Genomic DNA, 13,506 nt, shown 5'->3' with positions numbered 1-13,506 from the left:
ACCTTGTCCTATCTACACCTTCTCCTTTGTTATCTCTTGCCCCACCCCCACTTTACTTGCTTATAACCTTTTACATTTCTAATATCTGCCAGTTCTGAAGAAGGGTCACTGGCCTGAAACATTAACTCTGCTTCTCTCTCCACAGATGCTACCAGACCTGCTGAGTATTTCCAGCATTTCTTGTTTTTATTTCAGATTTCCAGCATCCACAGTATTTTGCTTTTAATTGTATGTTGGACAATCCTGGGTTAGACGGAGAGGAGATTGGCAAGATTAGTTCCAGCAGGTGCGCTGGGTGGAAAGATCAGCCAGGGAGCAGGTTGGGGCAGTTGGGGTTGCTGCTCATAAGTTCTTTTCTAATATAGTGATTTTGTCCCGAGTTGAAATGCCAAAATGCCCACAGTATGAGTGCACCACAATGTCTATTGCTCACAACAGCCATTCTTATCAGTCTAAATGAGATTGACAAATTACTGCCAATCAATATATAATTATGGGAAGCAGAAAGAGGAACAGGAAACAATATTTATTTTATTAGAGATAAAGCTAGGAAAGTCACCAGAAGCTTAAATTCCTTGATGTGAACAATAACAAGAGACTAATCAACATGAACCTGGGCTCCAAAGACAAATTAGAATGGAAGATACAGTGAAATGTGTAGCATTAATGGCCATTTCATATCAGCCTGAAAGAGAAATCGGCCACTTCCCAGCCAGTAAAGCAAGGGTCCAAGAGCACATTTATTCTTTCCAGGGTTAGGTACATGAAATAAACTGAAAGGTAACTATTGTCTATTGTAGAGCAAGTTGGGAAAAGCAATTATTTCAAAATAACATTTTTAAATGGATCAATTAAATTGTCTTTTGTATCTTTTATCATCAAAAATTGCTTTCAGCAAAAAGCTTTTTTGTAGGCCCTTGCCTCTGCTCAAAGCCTGGGTTTGAACTTGATATTTTAAGAAAGAAAGAAATGGCATTTATATAGGGCCTTTCACAACCTCAGGACACCCCAAATCTATTATAGCCAACAAGGTAGTTTTAAAATGTTGTCACTCCTGTAATGTCGGAAACACACCAGCCAATTTGCACCCGGAAAGGTCCCACACAAGTTTATTTTATGCCCAGAACTGCCATGATGTTGGCTGAATTTGGATTGTGCAGTCTAAGCATCTACTTAATTTCCTGTTAGTGCTGTTCAAAGAGGAACTTCAATTTCCCCCATTGCATCAGGTGTCATCAGATCAACTGAACAGCTGGAAACTTTTCTTCAGTTTTTGCTTAATTAATTTCCCTAAAGAAAGCTAGAGCGTAAATTACAACTTCATTCAGGTAAAATTTATTTGAGTGTGTTTTTAAAAACTCTCAACCAAAGGCTTTTTGTGTGTATGCATATCTCTGAGTGTGAAAGATAAAAAAAAAGGCAGACTACTGATTACACACCTGTTTTATCTTCCACAAGCACTAAGCTGAAAGATGGTGTATTTCCTCATCCTGTTTTGAGTTCATTATTAAATAAATAATTTTGAAACAAAATGAGCCTTTAATTATTGTGTTGACAGAATAACTTTTAATTATCACCTGTTATGATGAGAGAAGAGCTTCTAAATGACACCTAATAATCACTAGATTTATCTTAACAGAATAGCCTCTAATTACTGTATTATGTTAACAGTTATAACAGCCGCAGATTTTAGTTTATCATGTAAATTTTGTTGATGGGTAGAAACCATACCCTGCAATGTGTGAAAGGTACTTCTGTCCAATAACAGATTAGAAATGATCCATCAGCACAACTGTGTGGGTAGTGAGTAACCAGAAACAGCACATGACTGTTAATAATATTCAGAGGGTCAATACTGAAGGACATAACCTTTAATAAAATAAACTTTTATAAGCTGGTCCTTGTAGACATTCTAAAAATGAATTATTGTGATATGGACATTGTTAACAAGGCCAAAATTTATGGTCCATCCATAGTTGCCCTTGAAATGGTGGTAGTAGCCTTTCTTCTTAAACTGCTGCAGTCCATGTGGTGAAGGTAGCCCCACAGTGCCATTAGGTAGGCAATTCCAGGATTCTAACCCAGTGACAATGAAGGAACGGGGTGATATATGTCAAGTCGGCTTGGTGTGTGACTTGGAGGGGAACCTGGAGGTGATGGTGAACCCTTGCGCTTGCTGGCTTTGTTCTTCTAGGTAGTGGAAGTTGCAGGTTTTGGGAGGTGCTGCAGTGAATCCTGTAGATACTACAATATCACTACAATCACCGTGGCTATTTAAGATGTATCAAAATCAAAAGTAGCAGATATATTCCGAGAATCAGTGAGACATGAAGCTGGTGCACAGGAATAAATATAAGGCAGGAATGAAAAAAGGGTAAGACACAGAGCAGGTCAGTCAGCATCTGTGGAGAAGCAGCATTTCCAGCTATCTTCTGCATTTTCACCTTTCCAGCATTTGCCGTTTTCCTTCTTGTTTCCATTTAAGGTTAAAACCAACTTCCTTCACCTCACTATTTGCAGCCATGCCTTCAGCTGCCCAACTACAAAACTCTGGAATTTTCTCTCTAAACTTCTTGGACTCTCTAACTTTCTCACCTCCTTTAAGACACTTCCTAAAACCTACCAATTGGATCAAGTCTTTGGTCACCTGTCCTAAGATCTTTTTATGTGGCTCAGGATAACATTTTGCTGATCAGCTCCTGTGAAGAGTCTTGGGATATTTTAGTACATTTAAGGTGCTATATAAATTAAAATAGTTATTGAAACATACACAAAAATCAAGTGAGTTAATTTAGTTCAATTTTATTTAGCATACATATCAATTTCATTTTGATGTTTTATTTTTCTCTCTCTCATGAGGTTTCATTAATAGTTTACACATCTAATTTTGCTCCTGAGTCTCTAGTACCCCATATAGAGGGGTTACCATGGTTAATAAAATTACACTTCATTTCCCAATCATCCCATTTACAATCTCAATTGAGGGAAGATTCACAACATCAAATCAAGGTGATTCTTGATCAAAATGCCTCACTCAATTCAAAGGGCTTGTAAGATTTGGTCCGGGAATCACAGATCACCCAAAAAAAAGGGTCAAGGTCACAATTGTTTTAAAGCAGTTTATTAAGAAGCAACAGTTTAGATACAATATATAAGCTAAATAGACAGAATAGACATACGACCCGTAGCAGGTAAGAACGGTTTACCCATCCTCGATCAGATAAGCAGACCAGCTGGCTGTGGAATTCTCTTCTGCTCTTGAGCTAACCAGGGTATTGGGCCGAAGCCAGCATTGATCCACCTCAGCAAGCTTTCCTTTGTCTGACATATCTTTTCCCTCCTGAATGCCTATTTATATATCTTATTTCTAGGTGGGTGTCTCGTCTTCCCAAATTCCAGCCCATAGCCCATAAGGTCAAATTTCTACTCATCTCTTCCTGGGACATCTTGTTAACCTTACTCAGAAAGGTTGTTTAGATATGAGGCATGAGATCCCACTTTATCAGGCTTTGGAATGTCTTTTAGCAAGGCCTGTGCTTGAGTCATTTCTTTGACTAGATAACAGCCCTTGTGATGCCAAACCTATCTTGACTGTGCTGTGTCCGTACTACCTCTAGCAGGCAGCTGAAGAATTCCTTGAAGTGAGAGAGAGAGAGAGAAATGTATTGCAAAAAGCCACAGAATTTCTTCTACAACTACCATTTCCAGTAATTCTACAATATTCTCACAATTACCGTTTCTTATCAGGTTAAATAATGCTAAGAGGATCAAAAAAGAAGCAGAGATTATGGAATTTGAGGAAGTTCAGTTCAAATCATAGAATGTTTTCAGACTAGTCAGTGTCTGCTAGTATTTAACTCAACATGGTCCACGCCCAGTCTAATCTGACTCTCCTGCTTATTCTCCATTGCCTTTAATATCCAACCTTGTCTAATCCCATTCTCCTACTCAATCCCCATATCCTTTAATATCCAACCAAGTCTAATCCTATTCTTCCGCTCACTGCTCCATTCCCTTGTATCCCATCCTGTCTAGTGCCACTCTCCTACCCACTCCCCACACCCTTAAATGTCCCACCAGCCTAATTCCACTCTCCTACTCATTGCCCCATCCCCTTTAATATTGCACCTAATCTAACCCCACTTTCCTGCTCACTCCCTTTAATATCCCACCTAGTTTCCTGCTTACTCAACTATCCCACTCAATGATTATTTTAATGCATTGTAATCAAGTATTCAGCTCCATCACCGCCCCACCCCCACCCCCACCTCCCCCTACCCAATAAAATGTCTTGTCTGATCAGGCGTAATCATTCTGGGTTTGAGGACACAGATCTGCCTCGTCCTGTTGTTCTGCAGTCCCGCATTTGGAAACCAGAGAGGATCTCTCCAGAACTTGGTAACCACGGTTTCTCCATCGCTTCTTACCATAGTAAGCAAGGGCGATCAAACCCACCAGGGCCAGGGTGACGGTGATAGAGATGGCGGCCACGGCCCCTCCGGATGAACTCTTGCTAAATATTTGACGAATGTCTGACGCCTGGGCCGTTCTCCACATTTGAGTCTTAGTGTCCTTTAACCAAGGTTCTTGGAACTCAGAGAGGACAACCACAGTATTAGTGGAACCCACAGTCAGAAGAGGGAGTTGTGAGAATGGGGGCAGATTGATGCGGGGCAAATTAAGCCCATCAAAGACGCCAGATTTCACACAGTAGAGTATCTGACACCCGTCGCTGATGACAGCTTGGTGTTGACTGTAGCCCTTGGGGCACTTCTTGGGGTAAGGTCTTGGTTCCTTCTGCATGAAGGTCTGCAGTCCCCCTGAGCCTTGACCTTTGGAATGGTTGGCCAAGGGGTTGCCTGTCTCACAGCTGAAGAAGCCACCAAAAGGCACGGAGTACCGGAACCCCATCTCGTAGTCATCGCTTACACAGACCTTCAGATCTTGGAAGAGGCCCAGTGGGTAGAAGGACGGAGGGCACGAGCGGGTCTGGGTCAGCGGGTTCCCGGTGCCAGAACTATAGAGGCCACCAAAGAGGTAGCCTGAGGACTGGGTCACTGGGCCCATAGCTGCACACCAGTACGCCTTGAATTGGGCTCTACGCACATGGTAAACATCTCCACATACATCCTTACAGCAACTAAAGAAAGCCCAACAGGAATGGCAGTGCCGGTGACACTCGTACTGGCTGTAGGCTTCCTCCTGCACCCCTGTGTGCAGGTGAATGGCTGTGTACTCAGGGGGGCAGCTGAATGACCCTGTCTGGGGGTTCCTCTGCCCCAATGCGTGGCATAGTGGCTGGGCGTTGGCCCCTGACAGCCCAGAACATTCCTGGTAGAGCCCACCGAAGGTGAAATTAGTGCCTATTTCCTTACAAGACCCATCGTCGACGTTGGCCTTGAAGTTGAAGTTGGGGGAGTGGAGGTCCACGCAGCCTGGGTAGGTGTTAACGATGTAGTAAAGCGCGATTTCTCTTTCGATGCTCCGGGAAAGCTTCCTGACCGTGGGCTCCGGGAGCTCTGGGATAGTCTGTGGGCTGACGAAGAAACTTAAAGGCTGGCCAGATCTGTCGATGGCCACCAGCTCGTTGGCAATCTCCTGCTGCCACTTCTGCAGGGTGACCCCGGGATAAAAGGGGATGCCACCGTTGCTCTCAATCCTGGAGTGGGACCTGTTCCCCACATACTGCCTGGTGAACTGGTCCATGGATTCGGATTGCGCACCAAGGCCTATGTTTACTGCGTGGAAGAAGGTGGCTCCCGCTGAGGCGGTGATGGTGGACTTCCGACTCCAGCTGTCAGACACGAAGCTTGATCGCACCTGGTCCTCCTGCACAAGGTTGGCACCAGCATGGACACCAGTCAACACGTGGGTCCCGTAGTTACGAACAAGCAACTGGGTGTAGTAAGAGATGGCTCTTGTCTGGTTGTTCTCGATGTAGTTGCCTATGTCGATCAGCTGCTTCTTGAAGCCCTGGTCCAGTTGGAAATTGGGCGATGCTTTGACCTCATACATGAGATTTCTCACTTGGATTCTGGTGGTCATGCTGCTGTCGCGCACCTGGTGAGTTTTGACCCTCTCGGTGTCCGTGGAGAACTTCCCATTCAGGATGGAGAGGAAGGAGACATCAGTGTTGACCGAGGCACAGGTGGAGCTTTTATAATTCCGCCAGTTTTCGATCAGCTCTGACACTATCTCGATGTTGGTCTGCTTCTGCGGCACCACATAGACCTGGTCTGGGATGAAGTACATTCCGTCCTCGGTGGTTTTACACTGCGAGTAACTAATGTTCATCACTCTCCCCAAGTCCACATTCCTCAGATTGTCCCAGCCACCTCCAGGCAGCACCTCGAGGGCGGTCAGGCTTTGAATCTTCCTACATTCTGTCAGACCATCGCCACTGGGCAGCTGATGCCCCGGGTCCACTGCCCTCACTGTCAGAATCCACAGGAACACATTAACCAGGACCCGACACATCCTAAGGAGCAGCCGACACACTCTCTCTCTCTCTCTCCCTCAGCTCCTTATCCAAGCAAATTTTCTTGGCTTGTGAGCGTCTGCTATTAGTTTCGAATCTATTTCACAGCTTGCTGTTTCCTCATTCCCACTCACGATAGTATTTGTCATCAATCATAGAGACATTTCAAAAGGGGAAGTCCAAAGGCATTCAACAGCAAGTGATAATGTTGACAATCAGCTCTATTTCCCACTTCCCCTCAAAGAGGTCATTTACTGGCATTCAACCATTGTTTAATGTGGCTAGAGAATAGACAGGAGCAGGAGGAGGCCATTCAACTCTTCTATAATGTTACATAGGAAGTTCTGGCTATTAAACCCCTTGAGCATGTTACATAGGCAGAGGAAGAGAGTATTCAGCCCCCTGAGCCTACTAGATAGACAGAGGAGGACCCCCTGAACCGGTTATGGGGAAGAGGAGGCAGAGGAGGGGGGCCTTTCAGCCCTTTCAGCCTAATACATAGGGGAGGTGAAGGCCATTCAGCCCCTCTATAATGTTACACAGGAAGTGCAGACCAGGCAGCAGAGCCATGGGAACACCGCCAATTTCCCTTGAGAAGGTGGTGGTAAGCTGCCTTCTTGAACTGCTGCAGTCCATTTGGTATAGATACACCCACAGTGCTGTTAGGAAGGGAGTTCCAGGAGTTTGACCCAGTGACAGTGAAAGAACGGCGATACAGTTCCAAGGCAGGATGGTGAATGACCTGGAGGAGAACTTGTAGTTGGTGATGTTCCCATCATCTGCTGCCTGATCATTAACACATTTCAGTGTTGGCTGCTGCATTTCCTACATGAAAATGGTATCTACACTTCAAAACATACTTAAGAACATAAGAAATAGGAGCAGGAGAAGACCATATGGCCCCTCAAGCCTGCTGCATCATTTAGTTGATCCTTAACCTAAACTCCACTTTCCCACCTGATCCCCATATTCCTTGATTCCCTTTGTGGCCAAAAATCTATCGATCTCAGCCTTAAATATGCTCAATGACTGAGCATCCAGAGCCCACTGGAGTACAGAATTCACAACCCTCTGAGTGATGAAGTTCCTCTTCATATCAGTCCAAAATGACTGACTCCTTATCCTGAGACTGTGCCCCCCCCAGTTCTAGACCCTCCAGCAAGGGAAACTGCCTCTCAGCATCCACTCTGTTAAATCCTTTCCAAATCTTAAATGTTTCAATGAGATCACTCCTCATTCTTCTAAACTCCAGAGAGTACAGGCCCATTCTACTCAATTCTCCTTATAGGACAACCCTCTCATCCCAGAAATCAATCTAGTGAACTTTTGTTGCACCCCCTCTAATGAAAGTAGATATTCTCTTAGGTACAGAGACCAAAATGGTACACAGTACTCCAGGTGTGAACTCATCAAAGTCCTGCACAATTGCAGCAAGACTTCAGTACTCTTGCATTCCAACCGCCCCCCCTTGCAATAAAGGCCAACATACCACTTGTGCTCCTAATTGGTTGCTGTACCTGCACATTAATTTTCTACATTTCTTGTACAAGGACACTCAAATTCCTCTGAAAACCAACGTTTAATAGTTTCTCATCATTTAAAAAATGTCAGTTTTCCTCTTCTTCGTACCAAAGTGAATAACTTCCCTGTATTTTATTCCAGCTGCCACCTTCTTGCCCAGCCACTTAACCTATCTATATCCCTTTGCAGACTTTTGTGTTTCCTTCTCACTGCTTCATTTCCCACCTAGCTTTGTATCATCAGCAAAATTTTGGATGCATTACACTCAGTCCCTTCATCTAAGTAATTAATATAGATTGTGAATAGCTGAGGCCCCAGCACTGACCCTTGCAGCCTGTAAACCTGAAAATGATCCATTTGCTCCTACTCTCTGGTTTCTGTCCTTTAACCAATCCTCAATCCGTGTTAATATATTACCCCCGACCCCATGAGCTCTTAAATTATGTAACAATCTTTCGTGTAGCACCTTATTGAAAGCCTTTTAAAAATCCAAATGTGCTACATTCATTTTACCTACCCTGCTACATACATCCTCAAAAAAATGCTAATAGGTTTCTCAAACACAATTCCCCTTTCATAAAACCATGTTGACTCTGCCTAATCATATCAACATTTCCTAAGTGCTCCATTACCACTTCCATCATGATGGATTCCAGCATTTGCCCGTCAACTCATGTCAGGCTTACTGACCTGTTTTCTTTCTTTTCCAATTTCCAATCCACTGGGACCAATTCCAGAATCTAGGAAATTTTGGAAGATCACAACCAGTGCATCCACTATCTCTGCAGCCACTTCTTTTAGAACCCTATGTCAGGGGATTTGTCGGCTTTCAGTCCCATTAATTTCACCAGTACTGTTTCTTTACTAATATTAGTTAATTGGTTGTAAATTGCCTTGGAACCTCCTGATGTTGTGAAAGGTGCTTTTTAAATGCAAGTCAATCTTTTCTTGGTCTTGAAGATTTCATTCGACATCCATATCTACACACTTTAGGAGAGAATTTGGAATCTGTCTCATGACCAGATACACAGGGTGATTGGTAATGTATACAGCAAACAACTGTTCATTTTTGAATCAAAAGAATTACAAAATTTTTATGCAGCCACTCAAACATAACCTGCCACTTTCTATAAAAGGAAGAGTACATCACACCCACCATCACTGATTCAGTCACTAAAACCTTCAGTCGACTTTCTAACTTTAGGGATGAATGGAAACACTTGGTACAATCCAGTCTGTTAGTGAGACATAACAGCACTGTCTCTCTAGTCCCAGTTCCTTGCCCTTATCCTTAATACCCTTTATGTCCAAATGACTAAAGCTATGTTACAGTAATTCTGAAGCCTTGGACTATTAATCTAGAGAAAATGAGATCAAATCCCACCCTTGCAGCTTGAGAGTTTGACTTCAGTTGAAATAAAAAGTTGGTATCAGTAAAAGTGACCATGAAGCTTTTGGATTGTCATAAAAACTAGTTTCTTTCGGGAAGGAAACCTGCCATTCTTATCTGGTCTGGCCACATCTGACCAACATGTTTGACTCTTAACTACCTTCTGAGGTGGCCTAGCAAACCACCACACAGCAGTTCAAGCTGAAGGCCCACCACCACCTTCTCAGGAAAACATTGCCTTACCAGCAATTCCCACGTCCGTAGAATGAATGATAAAAAGGTACCTATCTCCTCTTTGACCAGCTGAATTGACATTCTGTCCAGATCTTACTGGGGCATTGTGCTCTCCATTCTCAAGAACTCTTCCTGCCAATTTCCCGTTGAACCAGTTCAGGTCCAGTTTTGTTCTGTCAAAATAACCTTTACCAGTTCTGATGAAAGGTCACTGACCTGAAACATTAACTCTGCTTCTCTCTTCACAGATGATGCCAGACCTGTTGAGTATTTCCAGCACTTTTTGTTTTTATTTCAGATTTCCAGCATCTGCAGTATTCTGCTTTTATTAAAATAGAGGGCAGTTGTGTGCTATATAGATGCAAGTCAGAGATAACTCTGTGCTAGGTGTCAGCCATGGCTTAGTAGTGGCACTTATGCCTTTAAACCAGAAGGTGGTGGGTTCATGTCCCATTCCAAAAAACCTGAGCCCATATCCAGGTCTGATACACCAGTGCAGTACTGTAGGGATGAATGGAGACCCTTGGTTTGAATGAAATATTAAAATGAGGCCCCATCAACCCCCTCAGGTAGATGTAAAAGGTCCCATTGTGCTGAACCAATATTTATCCTTTAATTAACACTAAAACAGATTATCAGTTATTATCTCATTGCTGTTTGTGGGACCTTGCTGTGCAAAAATTGGCTGCCATACTTCCTACATCACAACAGTGACTGTACTTCATTGGCTGTAAAATGCTTTGGGACTATTTGCTGTCATGAATAGTGCTATAGAAATGGGTGTTTTTTTCTTGTAGGGGGTGAAATTTGTCTTGGGCAGGAGCTAAAAGCAGACAGTAGTTCCCTTGATCGGATCCCGGGAGAAGAAGCTCCACATCGCGGCTGGCCATAGCACTGACCCCCCACCCCCTGCCCCCCTCGCACCACCTTCCCCCCACCTCTTCCCCCCCTTGCACCACCATTCCCCCCCTCCCCCTCACATCTTTTGCTCCTCGCACCCCTTTCCCCCCTCGCACCCCCTCCCCCCTCTCACACCCCCTTCTCCCACCCCCCTCGCACCCCTCCGCAACTCCTTCCGCCCTCTCCAACCCCTTCTCCCCCTCAACAACCCCTTCCCCCCTCCACAACCCCTTCCCCCCTCACACCCCCTCACCCCTCGCACCCCCTTCCCCCCACCCTCCTTGCACCGGTCCGCACCCCCTTCCCCCCTCCGCAACCTTCCTCCCTCGCACCACCTTCTCCCCTCCCCCCTCGCACCCCTTCGCACCCCTTCTCACCCCCTTCCTCCCACGCGCTCCCTCCTCGCACTCCCTCCCCCCTTCCCTCTCCCTCCATGAAATCACACAGTTTACTTGTCAGGGCCCCTGCTCAGGGGTAGGAGCTAACAGCCCCACTGCCTTGTGGGCGTCTCGGGAGAGACCAAGGCTAAGGGAGTAAACCCTAACAGAAAATCCGGAGCGGAATCCCGTAGGTGGTCATGTGTCACCTTTGGCATGTTTCCGGCAGTTCCTGCAGCCATACCGGTGCCAAATGTCGTGCTCTGCACTCCTTTGGACCTCACTAGGAAGGCCGAGAGGGGAGTTTTGACGCTTGGGCAACTCACAACCTCCATACGTTCCGCCCAGGCATGCATCGTGGAGAGGTCACTCCATAGTCACCTCACAGCGACCAAAACAACACGGAAGGCAGCAGTTACGGGTTATAAGTCCAGATCAATTGGCGTAGAGATTGGGCGCCATGGGTTGCCTTTGTCGGTGGGAGAGGTCATCACATCTCACTGCACAGCTACCACCTGCCTTAAAACGGGCTGCCCCCGGTCAGTAAGGTTCTGTTCCGCCACAGTCCACCTGTTTCAATGGGTGCTTGGAGCTCAGGATCATTGCCCGACAAGTGGACTGTAATACTGCACCAAACAGCATGAAAAAAAAAGGAAAGAAGGTACCAGCCCTTCGTTTTGCAAGCTGGAACGTCAGAACTATGTGTCCTGGCCTGTCGGAGACCTTACACAAATCAACGATTCTCGGAAGAACACCATCATTAACAACGAGCTCAGTGGACTCAACGTGGACATTGCAGCACTTCAGGAGACACGCCTCCTTGCGAGCAGATCTCTAAGAGAGTAGGACTACACCTTCTACTGGCAGGGTAGGGATCCTGAAGAACCAAGACAGCAGCGTGGAGTGGGCTTCGCCATCAGGGACTCTTTGCTCAGCATGATAGAGCCACCTTCAAATGGCTCGGAACGCATACTGTCCATCCGACTGCTCACCGCCTCTGGTCCAGTACACCTACTCAGCATCTATGCTCCAAAACTCTGCTCCCCACCTGAAGTTAAAGACCAGTTCTACGAGGAACTCCATAATATCATTAGTAGCATTCCTAATACCGAACACCTGTTCCTGCTGGGGGACTTTAATGCCAGGATTGGGGCCGACCATGACTCATGGCCCTCCTGCCTTGGGCGCTATGACATTGGAAGGATAAATGAGAATGGACAGAGACTGCTTGAGTTGTGTACCTATCACAACCTCTGCATCACCAACTCGTTCTTTCATACTAAACCCTGTCACCAGGTTTCATGGAGACACCCAAGATCACGTCGTTGGCACCAGATGGACCTCATTGTCACAAGGCGAGCCTTTATAAACAGTGTCCAAATCACACGCAGCTTCCACAGTGCGGACTGCGACACTGACCACTCCCTGGTGTGCAGCAAAGTTAGACTCACACTAGAGAAGCTGCATCACTCCAAGCAGAAGGGCTGCCCGCACATCAACACTGACAAAATTTCTTATCCACAGCTGTTACATAAGTTTCTATATTCACTTGAAAAAGCCCTTCAAAAGACTCCTGCAGGAGATGCAGAGACGAAGTGGGCCCACATCAGAGACACCATCTATGACTCAGCAATGACCACCTATGGCAAACGTGAGAAGCAGAATGCAGACTGGTTTCAATCTCACTTTGAAGAGCTGGAACCTGTCATAGCCACTAAGCGCTCGCACTGCTGAACCACAAGAAAGCCCCCAGCGAGTTAACATCTGTAGCACTTAAAGTAGCCAGAAGCACTGCACAAAGAACAGCCAGGCTCTGTGCAAATGACTACTGGCAACACCTATGCAGTCATATTCAGCTGGCCTCTGACACTGGAAACATCAGAGGAATGTATGATGGCATTAAGAGAGCTTTTGGCCAACTATCAAGAAGATCGCCCCCCCTCAAGTCTAAATCAGGGGAAACGATCACTGACCAATGCAAGCAAATGGACCGCTGGGTCGAGCACTACCTAGAACTGTACTCCAGGGAAAATGTTGTTACTGATACTGCCCTCAATGCAGCAAAGTCTCTGCCAGTCATGGATGAGCTGGACGAACAGCCAACAAAATCGGAACTCAGTGATGCCATTGATTCTCTAGCCAGTGGAAAAGCCTCTGGAAAGGACGGCATTACCCCTGAAATAATCAAGAGTGCCAAGCCTGCTATACTCTACGAACTGCTTTGCCTGTGCTGGGATGAGGGAGCAGTACCACAGGACATGCGCGATGCCAATATCATCACCCTCTATTAGAACAAGGGTGACCGCAGTGACTGCAACAACTACCGTGGAATCTCCCTGCTCAGCATAGTGGGGATAGTCTTCGCTCGAGTCGTTTTAAACAAACTCCAGAAGCTGGCTGAGCATGTCTACCCTGAGGCACAGTGTGGCTTTCGAGCAGAGAGATCCACCATTGACATGCTGTTCTCCCTTCACCAGCTACAGGAGAAATGCCGCGAACAGATGCCCCTCTACGTTGCTTTCATAGATCTCACCAAAGCCTTTGACCTCGTCAGCAGACGTGGTTTCTTCAGACTACTAGCAAAGATTGGATGTCCACCAAAGCTA

At 45.7% G+C, this 13,506-nt stretch overlaps 1 protein-coding gene across 1 annotated transcript; it reads right to left on the bottom strand.

The window, feature by feature from the left end:
- Positions 1-3,105: 3,105 nt before the first annotated feature.
- Positions 3,106-6,577, bottom strand: mpeg1.1 (macrophage expressed 1, tandem duplicate 1). Its single transcript, XM_068033260.1, has one exon. The coding sequence runs from the start codon at positions 6,475-6,477 to the stop codon at positions 4,300-4,302; it is 2,178 nt and encodes a 725-aa protein (XP_067889361.1). The 5' UTR covers positions 6,478-6,577; the 3' UTR covers positions 3,106-4,299.
- Positions 6,578-13,506: the final 6,929 nt, after the last annotated feature.

Source organism: Heterodontus francisci, chromosome 6, assembly GCF_036365525.1.
Source record: "Heterodontus francisci isolate sHetFra1 chromosome 6, sHetFra1.hap1, whole genome shotgun sequence".
NCBI classification, from domain to species: Eukaryota; Metazoa; Chordata; class Chondrichthyes; order Heterodontiformes; family Heterodontidae; genus Heterodontus; species Heterodontus francisci.
This window is presented reverse-complemented; position numbering and strand designations above follow the sequence as displayed.

Coding starts and splice junctions, on each gene's coding strand:
- mpeg1.1 (XM_068033260.1), bottom strand. CDS start 6,477: ATGTGTCGGGTCCTGGTTAATGTGTTCCTGTGGATTCTGACAGTGAGG.